The 21252-nt window shown below is 39.2% G+C and overlaps 1 protein-coding gene across 1 annotated transcript in view; it reads left to right on the top strand.

Moving 5' to 3' along the window:
• The window catches only part of LOC136258987 (uncharacterized), a 132020-nt gene that overhangs the window by 59331 nt on the left and 51437 nt on the right, over positions 1 to 21252 (top strand). The window contains exons 22-30 of the mRNA XM_066052379.1: positions 83 to 279; positions 866 to 968; positions 1021 to 1182; positions 5587 to 6030; positions 6082 to 6162; positions 6997 to 7193; positions 9797 to 9896; positions 14053 to 14199; positions 20778 to 20941. Of these exons, the coding sequence (XP_065908451.1) occupies positions 83 to 279; positions 866 to 968; positions 1021 to 1182; positions 5587 to 6030; positions 6082 to 6162; positions 6997 to 7193; positions 9797 to 9896; positions 14053 to 14199; positions 20778 to 20941 (1595 nt within the window). The remainder of the gene's footprint in view (positions 1 to 82; positions 280 to 865; positions 969 to 1020; positions 1183 to 5586; positions 6031 to 6081; positions 6163 to 6996; positions 7194 to 9796; positions 9897 to 14052; positions 14200 to 20777; positions 20942 to 21252) is intronic.

Here is a 21252-nt window from a genome sequence, read left to right as displayed (position 1 = left end):
ATACCATACTGTTATTTCTGTACCAAACTTTCTCCTCTTAGACAATCAGAAGTTACTACTGTGTTATTTTACTTTGATACAGAAATCAGCTGAATACTACAGTACAGACAGCATTTCTAGTACTGCTAACATATACAGTCCAGCCGGAGGTGGTAAAGTACAATACGATATTACTGGAACAATATGTCTTGCTGTATACCATACTAACAATCAGTTAGTTGTGGATGTGAAGAGTGCCAAGGAGATTGTAGGGGTCAACCGTAACCACTTGTCCAACCCGTAAGTGTTCACTGGTTTGTACTATATGGTGGAACCTCAGAATACTGTTTTAAATATCATGATGAATGAATGTTGTAGTGAACCTTTTAAGTAGATGATCTCAAGCCTTTGTAGTAATGTCAAAAGTTATGTATTCTATATTGTAAAAGGTAGTAGTGATTCTACAACATTTGAATTCTTTTTGATTATTATGTTTTGATCTCAATTATAACCTTGTGATTAGAACTCTTAAAAGTGTTACCATACAACAGGAGATTTTGACAAAAGAAAAGGTTGATAGATTAGTTAAATTCATGAACTTTTGATTTGTCAAATGTTCATAAGTGTCAAGATTGATGATATTTTGACATTGATCAACATCTAATTCAACAAAGCTGATGAAGCATGGATTTATCGACTCTTTCTACACCAAAATTACATGGTATTGCTTTACTCTATCAATGCTGCTCACAATTTCAGGACTTTTCAGTTATCTGGCCATCAGATTGCTCCAAAGGGCTAATTAGCATAGCTGAGGTTCCATAAGCCAAAGTGTCAATTATCATTAGAATGCACGTTTATATGTACAGTTGTTTATTGTCCACAGTTACGTCAAGCTGTACCTCCTACCTGACATCACAAAGAAAACAAAGAGAAAAACTCGTGCTATTCGTAAAAGTGTCAACCCAGTGTATAATGAAACATTTACTGTAAGTCATTCCCCAATTATCAAATTATTGGTGTGAATGTATTTCATGACAGTTTGATGGTGATATTGACAGTATAGAGGAACGCACACTACAAGTTTCCATTTGGAATCAAGACCGATTAGGACATAATAAGTTCTTGGGGGAAGTGAGGTTAATTCTGAAGGATGTTTCATTATCAAACACTGATCACCAATGGTACTCACTGCAAGAAATGGTAAGATTACAGAATTAGACCATTGTATACATACTAGTAAATGTGCATAATTTGCTGATGTACACAATAGACCAGTTTATTTAAAGTGGAAGTATTTAAATTGCTCTGGTATTTGCTATTGCACAATACTGGATGTGGTTAGCCATGAAAATGTCATTGGGAAACCATGGACACTAAAAGCTTTGTACACAGAAACTAAAGAAGATATCCGAGTTTCAAAATGGCATGGGAAACTAGTAAACTACATCTTTTGGTGGTTGTCCACTGCTTATAGGTACAAGTATGTATATACACAAAATAATTTGGAATTTTCAACTAGAGTAGGGACCATAACACGTTGATGAAAAGTACTGAAACAAGCTGGAGTAGTGCACGATATTGAATTGCAGTAAAACAATAAGAAGTATTATATCCCTACTGTGCATTTCCATTATGGTATTTTGAGCACAGTAGGGATATAACACTTCTCATTGTTTTGATATGGTGAACTACTCCAACTTGTTTCAGTACTTTTATCAATGTATTATAGTTCCTACTCTAGTTGAAATTCCAATTTTTTGGTGTACTTGTTTGTTAACTTTTTTGCAAAATAAAATTACTATGACTGGTGAACCCACATATACTGCATCAAAAGAAAGGAATGGCGCTGCACGCCGCAGCTATCAATTGTTGTCTGAAAAGTGAAATATCCATTATACTTCATTGTCAGTTATGTTCAACCCATTACACAGTATTACGAATCAAAGAACTGTTCGAAAAGTACCTCTGCAATCAAAGTAGCCACTATGAAAAATATGGACGATTTCGGTTACAAAGGGAAGCCATCACTTGCTATTGCCAAATCAACACTTTTTTGCTGTCAGCAAAGATGAATGGGATACAAAGGAGGACACTGGTAAGTCTATGAAGAATGTATTGTATGTACTGCAGTATGCCAAAAGGCACCTCTTGGGCCGAAGCAACGCCGAACAGTGAAAAATATAAGTCTGTAGCCTTAGCCGTTATCAAGTTACGTTTGTCTGAAGGCATCAGTCAGTCAGTTAAATTGCCATGTAATCACTACCATACAGCGTATACTAGGGACCACAAAGGTGTGGACATGGCCTATGAAAAACATAATCCAAAAACCAGCCTCACTTTTCCCTGACGGCAATGAAGCAGTATTGGTTAGGTAAACCAAGCCTTCAGATCGACCCGAAACACTTTCAGCATATTGCTATGAATTAAAAAAAGTTATTTACAGAATTTTCTACTGACTGACTGACCAAGTAACGTTAACAACACAAAAACAAATGTTAGGACAATGTTTGCTGACTCAGTGTTTGCTGGCTCAGTGTTTGCTGGCTCAGTGTTTGCTGACTCAGTGTTTGCTTGCTGGCTTGTCAAGCTGATTATAGAAGTTATCTTTAATCCGATCAAAAGATACTCTTTGCTAATCAGTTCTGAGTGGTTTTCTAGAAAGAAATCACATGGATCAGCCATGGAAAACATTTTTCAGCAAAAATCTTAAGCTACAATCCAGTCATCCTTTACTCTATTCTCAGCAGACAACCACGAAACTGAATGTAGTCACATAGAATTGGAGCATACTGTATACTTAGTAATTAATGAAGATTTAACTATCAATTGTCATCATTTTCCCAATGGCTTAGTACATTGTTATGCACATTCACACCATCCAGTTTTACATCATATGCAATTAACACTAACTGCATTTTTAAGGTCATTAAATGAACTGGTCTAACAGATGTGTTCAAAGCAATTTTAAAGCCAGGTGCGTGCCCACAGCCGGCCGAATTTTAAACCAGACGCATGGCCACAGCCAGCCTTTGGCTGGCTGTGGGAACTTTCCTGGTTTATTGAAATTGTATGTGTACCAACCTATCTACCTATGTGCCTATCTACCTATCTATGTTTGTCTGTACGCACCCATGTGAGCAAAATCATTTGAAGCTTGCATGTAAGAAGTAAAAGCAAATCTGTATTAAACTTCCAAACAAGTGAACGTTGCTCTGAGGTGGTTTCTTTCTAGCGGTCTGAAATACGGGTGTGACGATTCTCCTCAGACTTTGTGAATTACCTTCCCTTTGGGTTCTACAGGTGTTTAACAATTGAAAAACAACAGTGTAGGCCTTGTAGACTACCAGGAATAACCTATTCCTTCGAGTTGGAAAGGAGGCGTATCCCCTACATACACAAACAAATATGAAGAATAGTTTTTAGGCTTTATTGAGAGAATTTGTGGAAAAAACATGATAGTTTAACTATTAAATAGTTTAGAAGATACTGCTGTGCATAATATGAGCTTCCTTAGCAATGCATAACAACATAATTGAAGAATATCACGAATTACGAAATCCAAAATTACAATAACTTAATTAATTGATGTATTATTGCAAAACCAAATGTCTATTAGCTAAAATAATAACATAGTAATACATAGTTGGTTAATTCCAGATGAGTTAGCTAGATAGCTGCATGGTGCCTGGTTTTTAGAAGTAGCACAACATCAACTTGTTATATATGTAAGGATGCCATGATGATTGTGAAATACGATATGTCGTGACATGAAGTTCTACAGTATGATATATCCCTCATGACAAAGACTGGCGTAAACTTGAATATTATATAGGAGCAACAGATAGTTCCCAGTTGCATAAGTAGAGAAATATGATTTCTGATGCCACAGTAATAATTATTTCAGTGTAAAAAATACAAGCTCAACCCAATAGAATAGTTTGTATACCTTGACCCTCCATGCTTATTAACACTGCAAGCTGGATGAACACCTCCCTTGACCCTCTATGCTTATTAACACTGCAAGCTGGATGAACACCTCCCTTGACCCTCCATGCTTATTAACACTGCAAGCTGGATGAACACCTCCCTTGACCCTCCATGCTTATTAACACTGCAAGCTGGATGAACACCTCCCTTGACCCTCCATGCTTATTAACGCTGCAAGCTGGATGAACACCTCCCTTGATCGGCTTTTGGATATGATCATCCCTTGCTAGATGCAAACACTATTGATCATTTTTATGGCTTCCTCGATACATTTTCTATTGCCTTTCTTTGTCAAGGTCTTTGAGTGCAATATGATCGGTAATTTTAAGGCACTGTTCTAATATGAAATAGTATGAATTAAACGTTGTACCTCTTATGGTGGTTTTGCTACCACGTATGGTGATTTTATCAAAAATTGAATGATTTGTTTTTGCTTAGCCACTCTACTAATGTAATATATTATTGAAGCTGTTGTTAAAATGTGCATAAGATATAACTAGGTTTTTTATGTCATGACATAAAATCAAGACACACAATAGTGTGTCGTGTGGCCAAGTACACAGTGTGGGTGTGATAGACAAGTGTGAATTTTACAGGAACCAAGAAAACGCCATTTTCACACATATGTGGCTTGATAGTGCCTGACCAGAAATTAACCATTTTTGCTCCTTCGGGGTATGGTACCTCCCATTTCTAATTTGAGCTGAATCAGCTAAGCCATCACTGAGATATGTACCTTAAAAGTTCATCTTAGTTCCTTCGTATGTTTCTTCTTCTTTTTCTTCTTAGTATAGTGGCACAGCACAAAAATCATGCACTTTTTCACAAAAACAAAAGTGAAGCTGAAAGTGAAAAGTTAGTGAAACTGTCCACATACATAAGTAGTACCACTAATGAAATAATTTTTTTGATATAGTGCCATCACAGATTTGACCTTTGGTGACCTTTATGGTCATTTTTGCCCTAAAAAATTGATTATTTCTGTCTTCATCTCCCTGAGGTATTAATTAACTTGTTAAAATGTGGTACCAAAATAACAATCTTGTTGAATGTTAATAGGTGATTTCATTCCAAAGTTATGATCATTTATATTACCCATGAATTTTGAAATAATTTACCTTCCCATGGATAATTTACACCCCAAGGGCAGGTAAACTCAAAGAATTTAGCAGCTAATAAAAGCAATCATAACTTCAAAATGAAATGACCTATCAACTTCAAATAAAAACCAGTTGTTTTGCTCAACAAGACCTTTACTTTGGTACCATGTTTCAACACGTCAATTAATGCCTCAGGAAAATACAGACAGAAATGGTTAAATTTCTGTGCAAAAGTTGCCACAAAGGTCAAATTTGTGATAAATACAGCAGCTAACTTCCTCACTAGGGCGGATTTCGCACCTAGCATTTAGCAGTGTCCTGGGCTGCCCTGTTTATCAAATTATCACCAAACTATGTATAGCTCTAATGCATGCCATATAGCAGTAGTGCACGCAGGCCAAGCGGACGTAGTTTATAAAGAGTTTAAAGTTTGATTTGAAGTAATGTCCCCGTTTACACGTGTAAGAAATTATTTTATATATGTGAGTGTTTCTATCTATAAAATATTCCACTATAGGATGCAGAGGTGAATCACTTGGAAGCCATGCTATCACATCCCAATGAGTGGGTGGAGCAGTGGCACATCTTACAACCTGATGGTGACTTCAGAGATGTCACTAAGAGTAATGAGGACACACTACAGGCTAGTGGTAGTTATGATGTAACAAGGAGTAGTCCTGATGATGATGGTGAGAAGAGTGATGGTGGTAATGAGCAGACATTACAAGACAAGGACATTGGATCTAAACCAGTTCTAGCATTCTCTGGTGCAGAGCCAATAGTTGCTGTCAATCCAGGTTTCAAATCTGGAGGTGCAGCTGCATTTTCTCAACCAGTAGAGGACAAAGGTTTTGTTGATATGGACGAACATCAGTTTAAAACATTAACTGAGGAGGACACCAAGATGAATCAAGGTGATGGAGAAACTGCTTCACCAGTAAAGTCTAGTGGAGTAAAGAAAGTGAGTCCACACATGTCTGTGTTACATATGGTGATCATGTGATCCCTATAGCAAGTATCACTTGCATTATTGGATGGTGATGATGATCAAACGTTACCCTCTGAAAAGAATAACAGTGCCAGTTTTGTTAGTGTGAGTGATGTGTGGTGTGCTATATGTTACCACATGCTACCAATGGGAGTGTAGCTTGCACAAGGGGTAGCCAACGTCTTGGGACTCTCGTACACTATCTGAGAAATCCATTAAATATTTAGAAATCCCAAATCCCGATTCATGTACAAAATAGGTTATTCTCGTTTTCGTCCATTCGTGAGTTCAATTACGGTCGCCGCTCTATACAACGTTTCAAATTGACAGTGTAAAAGTACACCTGTGTCTCATCTGAAGTTCCCAGCTACTCTCTCAGGTGTCCTTTGCAAGTAAAAACATCACCGTAAAAAGTGAAAATAGAATTATATTGTATTACCAAATATATTTTAAATACAGAAATATTTTTGAAATACTTAAATATTGGGACTCTTGTACACCATGTTGGGTTTTTGCGTGGGCGCTGGCTACCCCTTGAGCTTGCATCACATGTTAATTGTTGTTATAAACATGTAGGTTCTATACATATGTATATCAGTTGTATAATAGCCAACTTTATTATTTGAAGTAGTTGCATATGAAAATACAAAATAACAACATGCTGTCAAGGGATATCATTAGTGCAGGGAAACAAGTAGTGTACTACAGTGTAGTAATGATAGGCGCTGCTGATGTGGTGACTATTATCATTTTATACAGTCTCATATAATTTTAGCTTGAATGCACAGCATACATAAATGATTGTAGATTAATAGTAATGTGCTGTGGTTGAGTGGAATAGCGGTATAAGAATAATTAAGGACCTTTAAATTTTATTGCTGATAAATCAGTTTACTTGTGCAGACCATTTCTTAATATGGTCATTGTTACTATTTATAGTTACTGTCTGTCCCATTGGACAATACAGACATGCAAAGTGTCTACAGTGGATCAGTGATGTATACTCATGATGAGGTTACTGGGGAGATCCAGATGGGTGTGTCATATTCTGACACAGAAAATACCCTCCAGGTGTCAATCAACAAGATCCGAGGACTAACTCCACCCAATAAGATTGATGGGAACCATACTAGCCCGTATGTTACCTTATTTAGTAATTGACTGTATTTGTTATAATGATGCTTGCTGAATGTTACTTTCTTTAGAAACACTGTAACCCCATACATTCATACAGTATGCATATATGTGTGTTTATGTATACATGGTACATACCACTCAAATGCAACATTGTCTCGCGAGAGTGCAAGCAATTAAAAAGCTTGCTAATTAAAAGATGTGGTACCTGTTTTGCTCTCACGTATTCATCCCAATCAAAATGGGATGAATACTTGCAAGCAAAATGGGTGCCACACCCTTTAATTAGCGGGTTTTTAATCGCTTGCACTCTCACTAGATGATGTTGCATTTGAGCATTATGTACCATATGTTGTGCTAGGTAAGTAGGTAGGTACGTATGTAGTATGTATATAGTGTAAAAAGTGACTTTATTATTACCTGTATACAGTGTTAATACACTAAACTGTTTATCAAGACACACGGTAGTGTGTCGTGTGGCCCAAGAAGCCGGCGCGCCACACCGTGAGTATATTTACAGGAAGAAAGTAAATGCGATTTTCACACCTTTGTAGCTCCGTGATTCCTTATCCGATTGAAACCAAAGTTGCTACAGAAGTGCCGGCTAGGTAGGGGAGTCCACATTCCAAATTTGAAGAAAATCACTCCAGCCATTTCCGAGATACTAGCGGCCAAAGTTTGGGTTTTTTTTCTTCGTTTTTTCTTCTACTCCTTTTCGCACACTTTGCAAAATCCGCCATAAAACATGAATGCGTGCTCCAATTGGGCTGAATATTGGCACACTTAAAGGGCTCATTAAGGCGAATCTCAGTACCAAGTGTGGTAGGAATCCGATGAACATTCACGGAGTTATGACCGATTATTTGCGTAAAATTAGGTCGAAGGTCTGTCACACCCACAGGGTAAACTGCTTGAAGGAATGAGCTGAAAATTGCTATGTAGATGGAGTAACTATTGCAGGAGTGCCTTTTTGCGGTTTGAAAGGAATCCAGTTAAAGGCCATCGAGATATGACACAAAACCCAACCTGTGTCAAAATTACGCGATCGATTTTTATGAATAAAAAACTATTAGTTTTCACGCCTACCAGGCAAACCGCTTAGAGCAGTGAGCTGAAAATCGGTGTGTAGCTGGAATAATTATCATAGAAAGTCCTTGCAGTAGTACAGAAGAATCGGAGTACAAACCACAGAGTTATGATTCCAAAGCCAACTACGTGTAGCATATGGGAGATCGAGATACTCTAATAGAACAGTCACCCTAATAGAGCATTCAGCTACGTTTATAATTTACTCCATTATAGAATTATATTACATTGCAAGTTGTTCTGTAGGGAGTTCAACTACAAATAAGTCAACCTGTAGTCAGATCAGCTAGAAGAAGGTACCTAATAGAGAGTTCAGCTACAAAGAAACCATTATGTAGAGAGTTCAGCTGCAAACAAATCACCCTGTAGAGAATTCAGTTACAAACATATTGCCCTGTAGAGAGATCAGCTAGAAGAAGTTACCTTGTAGAGAGTTCAGTTACAAAGAAACCATCGTGTAGAGGGTTCAGCTGCAAACAAATCCTCCAGCAGAAAGTTCCACTATGAACAGATCACCCTGTAGAGAGTTCGGTTAGAAAAAAGTCATCCTGTAGAGAGATCAGCTAGAATAAGTCACCTTGTAGAGAGTTCAGTTACAAAGAAACCATCGTGTAGAGGGTTCAGCTGCAAACAAATCCTCCAGCAGAAAGTTCCACTATGAACAGATCACCCTGTAGAGAGTTCATTTAGAAAAAAGTCATCCTGTAGAGAGATCAGCTAGAAGAAGTCACCTTGTAGAGAGTTCAGCTACAAAGAAACCACCGTGTAAGAGAATTCAGCTGCATACAAATCACCTGTAAAGAGTTCCGCTAGAAAGAAGTCACCCTGTAGAGAGATCAGCTAGAAACAAGTCACCCTGTAGAGAGTTCAGCTAGAAGAATTACATTGTAGAGAGTTCAGCTACAAAGAAACTACCATGTAGAGAGTTCAGCTGCAAACAAATCGCCCTGTAGAAAGATCAGCTAGAAGAAGTTACCTTGTAGAGAGTTCAGCTACAAACAAGTTATCCGGTAGAGAGATCAGCTAGAAGGATCACCTTGTAGAGAGTTCAGCTATAAAGAAATCACGCTGCTTCATCTTTTCTTCATCCTGTGGTAAAGAAAAGGATGATATGGCCGGCTTTGGGGTATACAAATACAAAAAGAAGTGAAATCTAATCCAAAACAGCCAAGCTGTAAAAAAAAGAGTGCGGCCCTCAGAAAGGCTATGGTGAAAAAAGATGTGAAATCCAAGGTGGTGGCCAAGAAATGGCTGTGATGGTAGGTTAATGGTAAAAAATTTAATAACAACAATTAAGGTGAATTTTGTGCCGCTTGGTCTTGGCACAAAATTCACCTGAATTGTCGTTATTAAAATTTTTACTACCATCACAGCCATTTCTTGGCTGCCACCTTGGATTTCACATCTTTTTTCACCATAGCCTTTCTGAGGGCTGCGCTCTTTTTTTTACAGCTTGGCTGTTTTGTATTAGATTCGTACTACATCCCATATTATCTCATGTTATCCCATGTTACTGTAGTTATGTGAAGACTTATCTACTACCTGACCAGAATAAGTCAACTAAGAAGAAGACTTCAGTTAAGGAAGGAGTTGATCCCATCTTCAATGAAACCATTAAGGCAATAACAGTCATTACATGTGGTGATGCTTACCAGTAGATATTATCTAATCAAAAACAGCCAAGCTGTAAAAAAAGGTGCGGACCCCAAAAAAACCGTGGTGAAAAAAGATGTGAAATCCAAGGTGGCGGCCAAGAAATGGCTGTGATGGTAGGTTAATGGTAAAAATTTTAATAATGACAATTCAGGTGAATTTGGTGCCAAAACCAAGCGGCACAAAATTCATCTGAATTGTCGTTATTAAAATTTTTACCATTAACCTACCATCACACCCATTTCTTGGCCACCACCTTGGATTTCACATCTTTTTTCACCTTGGCCTTTTTGGGGGCTGCACCTTTTTTTACAGCTTGGCTATTTTTGATTAGATATCAATTCTTTTTGTATTTATATACTGCAAAGCCGGCCAATGGCTGGCTTTGGGGGTTTTTTTAACCCATGTGTTTTTTCTTTACCACAGGAAGAAGAAAAGAACTTAAAGAAGATTTTTAATACTTCTTGATTTTATTAGTAATTATACAAATTATATACATATATTTATTACATGCCCATCATTCCCCACAGGATATTATTTTGCAGCTGATCTCTCTACTGGGTGACTTGAAATGTAGCTGAACTATCTATAAGGTGACCTCTTCTAGCTGATCTCTCTACAGGGTGATTTGTTTCTAGATGAACTCTCTACAGGTGATTTGTTTGCAGCTAAACTCTCTACATGGTGGTTTCTTTGTAGCTGAACTCTCTACATGATGGTTTCTTTGTAGCTGAATTCTCTACAAGGTGACTTCTTCTAGCTGAACTCTCTACAGAGTGATTTGTTTGCAGCTTAACTCTCAGAGTCTACATGATGGTTTCTTTGTAGCTGAACTCTCTACAAGGTGACTTCTTCTAGCTGAACTCTCTACAGGGTGATCTTTTTGTAGCTGAACTCTCTACAGGGTGATTTGTTTGCAGCTGAACTCTCTACATGATGGTTTCTTTGTAACTGAACACTCTACAAGGTGACTTCTTCTAGCTGATCTTTCTACAGGGTGCTTTCTTTGTAGCTGAACTCTCTATATGATGGTTTCTTTGTAGCTGAACTCTCTACAAGGTGACTTCTTCTAGCTGAACTCTCTACAGGGTGATCTTTTTGTAGCTGAACTCTCTACAGGGTGATTTGTTTGCAGCTGCACTCTTTACATGATGGTTTCTTTGTAGCTGAACTCTCTACAAGGTGACTTCTTCTAGCTGAACTCTCTACAGGGTGATTTCTTTGTAACTGAACTCTCTATATGATGGTTTCTTTGTAGCTGAACTCTCTACAAGGTGACTTCTTCTAGCTGATCCCTCTACAGGGGGATTTGTTTGTAGCTGAACTCTCAACAAGTAATTTATTTGCAGCTGACCTCTTTATGTGGTGGTTTCTTTGTAGCTGAACTCTCTACAAGATGACCTCTTCTAGCTGATCTCTCACCAGGGTGATGTGTTTCTAGCTGAACTCTCTACTGATGATTTGTTGCAGTTAAACTCTCTACATAGTGGTTTCTTTGTAGCTGAACTCTTTACAAGGTGACTTCTTCTAGCTGAACTGTCTACAAGGTGATTTCTTTGTAGCTGAACTCTTTACATGATGGTTTCTTTGTAGCTGAACTCTCTACAAGGTGACCTCTTCTAGCTGATCCTTCTACAGGGTGGTTTGTTTGTAGTTGAATTCTCTACATGGTGATTTGTTTGAGGCTGAACTCTCTACATGGTGGTTTCTTTGTAACTGAACTCTCTACAAGGTAACTTCTTCTAGCTGATCCCTCTACAGGGCAATTTGTTTGTGGTTGAATTCTCTACACGGTGATTTGTTTGAGGCTGAACTCTCTACATGGTGGTTTCTTTGTAGCTGAACTCTCTACAAGGTGACCTCTTCTAGCTGATCTCTCTACAGGGTGATTTGTTTCTAGCTGAACTCTCTACAGGTTATTTGTTTGCTCTCAGAGTCTACATGATGGTTTCTTTGTAGCTGAACTCTCTACAAGGTGACTTCTTCTAGCTGAACTCTCTACAGGGTGATCTTTTTGTAGCTGAACTCTCTACAGGTTGATTTGTTTGCAGCTGAACTCTCTACATGATGATTTCTTTGTAGCTGAACTCTCTACAAGGTAACCTCTTCTAGCTGATCTCTCTACAGGGTGATTTGTTTCTAGCTGAACTCTCTACAGGTTATTTGTTTGCAGCTAAACTCTCTACATGGTGGTTTCGTTGTAGCTGAACTCTCTACAGGTTGATTTGTTTGCAGTTGAACTCTCTACAGGGTGATTTGTTTGTAGCTGAACTCTCTACAGGATGGTTTCTTTGATATTGAACTTTCTACAAGGCAACTTTTTCTAGCTGATCTCTCTACAAGATGACTTCCTCTAGCTGATCTCTCTATAGGGTGACTTGTATCTAGCTGAACTATCTACAGGATGATCTGTTCATAGTTGAACTCTCTACAGGTTAATTTGTTTGTAGCTGAAACCTCTTGTTTCAAACTGATCTCACTGTAGCATAACTTCTTTGTAGCTGAACTCTCTACAGAGTGATTTTTTTTGTAGCTGAACTGTATATAGGGTGATTTGTTTGTACCCGAACTTTCTACAGGGTGATTTGTTTATAGCTGAATGCTCTGCAGGGTGATTTGTTTGTAGTTGATCTCTCTACAGGGTTTCTTTGCAGCTGAGTTCTCCACAGGGTGACTTCTTCTAGCTGAACTCTCTCTTGTTTCTAGCTGATCTCTCTACAGAGTAACTTGTTTGTATAGCTGAACTCTTTACAGAGTAGTATTTTGGTTGTTGAACTCTCTACACGGTGACTTGTTTGTAGCAAAATTCTTTACAGAGTGACTTGGTGGTAGCTGAATTCTCTACAGAGTGAGTTATTTGTAGCTGAATTCTCTACAGAGTGACTTACTTGTAGCTGAACACTGTATAAACTATAAAGTGACTTGTCTGTAGCTGAACTCTCTTCAGGGTTACTTGTTTGCAGGTGATCTCTATACGGTAACTTGTTTGTATAGATGAACTCTTTACAGGATAGTTTCTTTGTAGCTGAACTCTCTCCACAGTGACTTGTTTGTAGCTGAATTCTCTAGAGAGCGTAGCCGAACTCTCTACAGGGTGCATGACTTGTTTATAGCTGAACTCTCTTCAGTGTGACTTGCAATGTTATGAATCACTACAGCGATATATTTGTAGCTGAACTCTCTATAGGGTGACTTGCTTCTTGCTGAACTGTCTATAAGATTAACTGTTTGCAGCTGAACTCCCTACAGAATATGGTAATAGAATTCTATAATGGAGTAAATAAATTAGCTGAATGCTCTATTAGGGTGACTGTTCTATTAGAGTATCTTGATCTCGCATTTGCTACACGGAGTTGGCTTTCGAATCATAACTCAGTGGTTTGTAATCCAATTCTTCTATACTACTGCAAGGACTTTCAATGAAGATTATTCCAGCTATACACCGATTTTCAGCTCATTGCTCTAAGCGGTTTGCCTAGTAGGCGTGAAAACTAATACTTTTTTATTCCTAAAAATTGATCGCGTAATTGTGACACAGGTTAGGTTTTGTGTCATATCTCCGTGGTCTTTATCTCGATTCCTTTCAAACCACCAAAAGGCACTCCTACGATGGTTACTCCATCTACATAGCAATTTTCAACTCATTCCATGAAGCGGTTTACCCTGTAGGCGTGACAACAAATCGATCTTGTTTTACGCGAATAATCGGTCATAACTCCTGAATCATTCACCGGATTTGCACCAAATTTGATGCTAGGATTCGCCTTTGTACTCCCCTTCTGTGTGCCAAATGTCAAGGCGATCGGAGTACGCGTTTGCGTTTTATAGCAATGTTTGCAAGTGTGCGAAAAGACAAAGAAGAAAAAAAAACGACACTTTGGCCACTCGTATCTCGGAAATGGCTTGAGTGATTTCCTTCAAATTTGGAATGTAGACTCTCCTAACTGGCAGGCAACTCTGCAGCAAAATTGGTTCCAATCGGATGAGGTATCACCGAGATACAAATGTGTGAAAATGACGTTTTCTTTCTTCCTGTCAATATACTTGCGGTGTGGCGCGCCGGCTTCTTGGGCCGCACGACACACTATCGTGTATCTTGATGTGATGTCACTATTACTATAGTATCCAATCAAACATCAAGAACTGTCCAACCATACCCTCAAGGTGGGGGTGTGGCATAATGACTTGTTCTTGGGGGAGGTCACTCTACCATTGGACAAAGTTGACTGGTCCAACCCTTCTGATAAGTGGTATGGACTGGAAGAACAGGTACGTTACTAGTTAATGTGCATTTTGATTGTGTTCAAATTGTCCATACTTCACATTCCATGGAATGTATAACCTGTATAACCTGTATAGCCTGTATAACCTGGATACGGAATACAGATAATTCATGCATAATCAAAATTCACTGTAGAGATCATGTGCACCACATCTTGAGATTACGATTACATTCCTTCTATCTAAAAGGAGTGGGCAGTCAGAATAGCATCTTCAGTAGTTTGGAATTGTAGTTCTAAGCAGGTATACTCTGTGTGTGCATGCATGGGAAAGTTTGTTCATTCATGACATTTCCTCAATTAGCCGACGTAATGGTCGACGATCTCTTTGCGAACGTACAGCATTGTTTGTGCTTGTTACAGTATCCATGACTTCATCAGGCTCCTCCTCATTATCCACCATCAAAGGTATACGGTTATTAGAGTTAGATGCTCTGTTAGATGTCAGGCTTTCTAGCGATGGCTGAGTATCCGAGCGAGGTTTAAATGATCTACATGAGTTTGCCTATTGTACCCATCAACATTAACTTCGTATGCCAGTGGAACAAGCTTGCATACTACGTTAGCAGGGACCCACTTGCTAGGCCTCAAGTCACGAAGGTATACTGCTTCTCCCATCTTAAAGGTACGGTACCGCCCAAGTGTAACATCGCACTCGCTCCCACACGTGCAATTACACGTGATTAAAAAACTTGCTAAAAAGTGAACATGGCACTTTTTTGATTGTGAGTCTTCATCCCTCGAATCAATGGATGAACACTCACAATCGAAAAAGGTGCCATGCCCCTTTTAGCGAATTTTTTGATCACGTGTAATTGCACGCGTGCGAGCGAGTGCGACATTACACTTGGGCGGTACCATATGTGCCAAATTACCTCTGCTCTGTGGCAACAGCCATTCTTTGTGACAGACATGAATGGACAACCAGGACAAGAGACAGCCTTGTCCTAGGTGCACGACCAAGCGAGATCTCTGCTGGGGTTCGACTATAGTATGTTCATGCTGAGCTGAATCCTGAAAAACAGCTAAAAATTAAAAGTGGATTTTTTCTCAACAGAGTTAACATTTCAGCCAACCAGATGATTATTGGTAACAGCAAAGGTGTCAAAAACAGACACGTATGGTTTGGCTCCATTACAAGTTTGAGAAAGGGCTGTAATGGCCACTGTACTTATATGGCTTCCCCATAGGAAATGTATTGTGAAAATTTTGATTGGCCATAAATATTATGTCACACATTTGAACAAAAAGATTTTGAAATATTTTTAGTGGGTCAAGGAGTACTACAAATGAGCCAAATTTCAAGATCGTGTGTAATTGCATCCATGAGTTATTAAATGTTTTTGAGGATTCAGCTCAACGTGAACATACTATAGTTACTACGAGAGGGTATTATGATAACCTGCTAAAAACTTTGCTAGTTTTGTTTCAATGGTGTCCTGCTTGTTTGCCTTGTCTTGCTTTACTGATTTAACCATGTTTTCTGCCAACCCGTTGGATGAGGGGTGGTATGGTGACACTCTACAATGGGTGATACCATTGTTGGTATTAAAATGATGAAACTCTGCAGACAAAAATGGTGGACCATTATTGGACACCAGTGTCACAGGAAGCCCGTGTGTTGAAAATATACACAGTAACTTATCGGCGGTCTGTGCTGCTGACATTGAACTCACTACAAGCACCTTTGGCCATTTTGAGTAAGCATTTACAGCCACTAATAGTAGCCAGTTCCTCCATTGAGCATGGTCAATGTATACACGTTCCCAAGGATCCTAAACATGGGTGCGCCAGTGCTACTGGGGGAGACAAAGCAGTTAGGGAGCACTGGTGACATTTCCTGGCCAAGTCTTCAATAACTGAGTTAAGCTGGGGCCACCAAATATAACTTCTGGCCAAAGCTTTCATGCGACACACTCCCAAATGATTGCTGTGGAGTTCCTCAAGCAGCTGTGCACGGAACACATCTGGAATCACCACTCTACTGCCCCAGAGTAGTCAGCCGTCTATCACTGCGAAAGTGTTGCGCCTATTGTAGTAGGGCAAGAGTGATTCATCCCTTTTACCTGGCCATCTGCCATGTTGCACAGCTTTAATCACAACAGATGATACCTTGTCTCATTGTGATGCCTTGGCAATCTGTGAAGCACACACTGGTAACTGTTCTGTGTCAACAATCACATGTACTATCTTAGCCCCATCACATTCCTCAGTGGCACTAGGCAGTCTAGATAAACGGTCTGCACAGTGGTTCTGGGTGCCTGCAGTGTGCTCAACATTGTATTGGCATGCACTTAACACAAGTGCCCAATGTTGCATCCTCACAACTGCAAGGGGGTATGCCTTCCTTTTCACCTAGAATCTTACATAATGGTCTGTGATCAGTCACTAATGCAAAGCCTCTCCCATACAGGTACTGATGAAATCTACGAACACTGAAAATGATTGCCAACACCTCTCGTTCAATCTGCATAGAGGTTTGCTTTGCTACACTAGGCATTGGAGCTGAGGCATCACAAAACAGCTTGATTGGCTTCTTCACATCAAAGTGGATGAGCATACTTCCTTCACACAAGGTTGTTGTCACAAAAGCCTTTTGGTGTTTTGCTTTCCAAATCCATGGGCTGTTCTTATGCAATAGCTGGTGGAGTGGGTGCAGGTTGTGAGCTAGTGCAGGAATAAATTTGGAATTTTACGTAATCATTCCCAGGAATGATTGAAACTCTTGTTTATTTTGAGGGGCAGGGGCCTCTTGAATTACTCTCACTCGACTTTGTGTTAGTTTGATGCCGTTGCTGGAAATTAGATGGCTCAAAAACTCTAATTCATTTTGAAAGAAACACACATTTTGTCTTGTTCAGGTGCAGACTATACTAGCGAATTTTATGCAATACTTGCTGTAAATTGGCCTCATGTTCAGCACAAGTCTGGCCCGTAATTAGGATGTCATCAATAAAATAAACCACTCTTGGAATACCATGCAGAACTTGGGCTATGGCTTTTTGCCAAAGTGCTGGGGCCGTAGAAATCCAAAAAGGGAGTTCTGGTGTATTGAAATAACCCGATGTGTGTGTTGATGGTAAGCAGGGGCTGGCTACTTTCCACAACTCACATCTGTTTATAGGCCCGAGAAAGATCCAATTTGGAAAAGGATTCCCCATTGGCTAGGGTACTGAACATTTCTTCAGGGGTGGGTAAGGGGTACACCTGTGGTGAGATCACTGGATTCACAGACACTTTGGAGTCTCTAAAAATATGAATACCCCATCACTCTTATTTACAACAACAATTGGTGCAGCCCACTCACTTTGTTCCACTGCAATATGAGCTCCCCTTCCGTAACTTGAGCCTGTAGTGCTGCCTCCACTTTGTCCTTCAGAGCAAATGGTATTGGCTGGTGGCAATGAAATCTGATGGATCGACAGTGATTGTAGCCTCAATCCCTTTCAGTAACCCCAACTCTTCACTGAAAATGCAGAATATTGATTAAATAGAGATTCTAATTACAAGGTACTGATGCATATCTTGTGGTTCTGGGTAGTCTGTTTCAGTAATTCAGACACATTGAAATTAACAAGGTACATCCAGTCTGTGCCAAACAATCCACTACAATGAAAGTTGCTTGAATTTCATGATCATAAATTTGCATATCCACTTGGCACTTTCCTTTCACCACTAAGGGAGTCTGATCACATTGCCGCAAGGTTACTGTGGTTGGCAAAAAGCTGCAAGCTGCTGCCATCTGGTTTTGGTACAAAGTCCATGGGATGGTGGAATGTTCAGCTCCTGAATCACCCTCCATTTCAATGGCAATACCATTAATGCTCATGTTCACAGTAAATTTGTGGTTAGGGTTCTTCAATTGATAGGGTTAGGGTTCTTCAGGTAACCATCATCACTTCACTTTCAACATAGTGTTCTTCAACCACCTCTTTATCCACTTCCACATCATCTTGTAGTTGGTGTAGCCATAGATTATATATTTGTTACCTGGGATATGAAACATAGCGGCACGCTCCAATAGCACCCGTACATTCCAAAATTCCAATCCGCGTTGTTAATTATTTTTATGCGCTCCATGTTCTAGTTCAGTGATAAGGCAAAACTGTTAACTCTACTTCATTGTTTGTTCATTTAAAAGTAAGAAAGAGACCGTGCTACTGAAAAGAAGTGGTCAATTCGGCCTTGTTTTGACGTTTCTACGCAATTTGTAAGAAACTGATGGGAAGTGGGTACAGCCTATTTTTGTGTACCAATTTCATTGCGTTAATGTCTCTGTTTAGACTGTTTAATGCTTTTCTACAGTAAAAGACTCATGTAAGATTTGTATTACTTGGTTAGTTTATCAATTTCAGACTGGGATGTCAGGTTGTGCGTAGGTGTTTGCAAGAGATGCTATTTAGAATTTTATTGGAAAGCAACTGCCGTACTGTATTCCAACACAGGAAGGAAAAATATCCAGTGACAGATTACAATGAGGACAGAGCTGATCTACGAAACAGTGAGATTAACAACATATTTGGAACACCTTAGAAGCACAAGAGGTGGATGGTTTAACAAAAAAAAAAACAGTCAACGTATATTGCCGAGAAATTTGTAGCAGAACCTGAATGAATGAAGTGACCTAAAATATATTGAAGCTGTAAAAAATATTTCTGTACTGGTGCGAATGAGACCATGGACAAATTTCCTGGTTATTAAGGGTGTTTGCAGTATCCTAGTACACTTAATCTTGTCAAACAATAATGGCGATAATACTGTACAGGTCATTCACAAATGGTGGTCTCCACTGACCACCTGATGATAGTTCAAAATCTATAGCCACTATACTGGCTTATATTGTTAACTGTAAACCATGCAGTGGTAAAAATATTGAAATTGTTGCACATCAATGCATCATGAAATCTTGTAATGCTAATAACTTATTTATTGTACTGGACAGTCAGTAATTACTGATGCATCCAGGGGGACCAGCCCAACTTATGCTGTAGTATTATAGGTATGTATTACAAATTTATGTTGTTGCCCGGGCCATGCTCTGAAGTTGCATTCGTGATTGGTCAGACTCAGCTAAAAGACATGCCAAACCGTCTGTGTAGTGCATACATACAATTTATTCTGTAATTCACATCTGTGATGCAAGATGAAATAATTCTACTGGTGAGAAATATGGATATGCTATGGTCCAGATGTGCTCTAAAATACTGGTTGTCACATGAGATTCAGGATATGATGCAGCTCCACCAATTCGTACACTCATGCCTGTCGTATATCTGCTCAGGAATGTAGTATCATGGAAGTCCAGTACATAGCAGTGTCATCAATTAATGGCAGATCCGTCAGATTACCTTGTTCAGAGACCTTGCCAGCGACTACTCAGAAAACTACTCAGGCACCCCACCCTTCTGAATTGTGAGATAAAACGCTTAACTCCAGTTAAGCTGCAAATACACAATTTAACTTAATGATTTATACACTAATTCACCTTCAGATGCTTCTTTTAGCCAGTCTTTTACGTTCTTCTCATCACATGCATGTTACTATAGTACATTCTAATTAAGCGCATTAACGATGCGGAGTATCAAAAGCGAAGTACTCTGTTTTATATCCCGGGTAATGAATACATAATCTATGGTGTAGCTACCACTGGCTTTTGTGGTCTTAGTACATGTAAACTTCTTAACTATGTCCGCCTTCTGTCTCAATCTACATACTCGGGCTACATGACCCAGCTTCTGACAAAAATGACACTTGGCATTGCAAAATCTGCAAGTACTGGCCATATGGCCTTAACCCCCACAATGGTTACACAGTCCTCTAAAGGTAACAGCATTGGTGTCCCCCTCACTTACTGGCATTGTCTCCTCAGACTTTCCAGTTTGCATACTTTCACACTCCTTAGTGACAGCCTCAATAACCCTAGCTCACTGTAACATTGAGTCTGCAGTCATGTCTGCCTGGCATAACAGTTCTTGCTGACATTAGGAATCATGGAGCCCACAAACAAATTGGTCTCTGATCGCTGTCTCAAGGTAGAAACCAAAATTACAGGTTTTCGCCAGAGAGTGTAATTCTGTGATAAAGTCTGTTACTGATTCATTGTCATGTTGGTATTGTTTGAAAGTTTTGCAGTGCTCTGCTATTTCAATAGCCTTAGGATGGAAATGTCCAGTGAGACATTCCAGTATACTGTCCGTCATAAGTTCTCCCACTGGCGTAGGGCTTGCCAATACTTTGAGTTTCGTGAAGGTTGTTTTCCCCAATAACATAAGAAACAGAGCCCTCTTTTGATTGTCATCTTTGCCTGGTCTTATTTTGTTTGCCACACAGTAGATCTCAAAACGTTTGCTGAAGTCCACCACTGAATCCTTCCATGGGTCAAATTCACAAATGCTTCCATACGCCATCCTCGTCACCGAAATGTTGTATCTTTACACCCCATTTCACTACAATGTAGCACACTCTAATTCATACACACCACATACACACATGCGTACATTAGTATGTGTATATGTGTATATATACAACATAAATGTTGTGATGTTGTATATTTTGCTTCACTCACAGAGCCACGATGATACCAGTCCGTCAAACGATCGTGGACAGTTAAAGGTGTCACTACAGTTTAACATTACCAATGACAAAAAACAGAAGGGAGATCTTGTGGTCACTATTTTCAGTGGTCATAATCTACTGCAAACTGAATTGACCTGTAACCCTGTAGTAAAATGGTGAGTAGTTTACTGACTAGTAGTTTTCAGATTAGTATACTGAGTAGTTTACAGACTAGCATACAGTGGATCCTCACTAATCCGAACTCCAGTAATCCGAACGCTCGATAATCCAAACAGTACAAATGACTGTTTTATTAGAGTATTTGCAAACAAATGTATGTTCTATTAGAGTAATTGAATTAGGTTCTGTATATAGTCAATGGGTTCACTAATCCAAACAAATTCACTAATCTGAACAGACTTTTGTCAACTTGAGAACAGAGCTGTTCGGATTAGTGAGGATCCACTGTACTAGGTAGTTCACAGAC

The sequence above is a fragment of the Dysidea avara genome, chromosome 6, assembly GCF_963678975.1.
Source record: "Dysidea avara chromosome 6, odDysAvar1.4, whole genome shotgun sequence".
Classification (NCBI taxonomy): domain Eukaryota; kingdom Metazoa; phylum Porifera; class Demospongiae; order Dictyoceratida; family Dysideidae; genus Dysidea; species Dysidea avara.
This window is presented reverse-complemented; position numbering and strand designations above follow the sequence as displayed.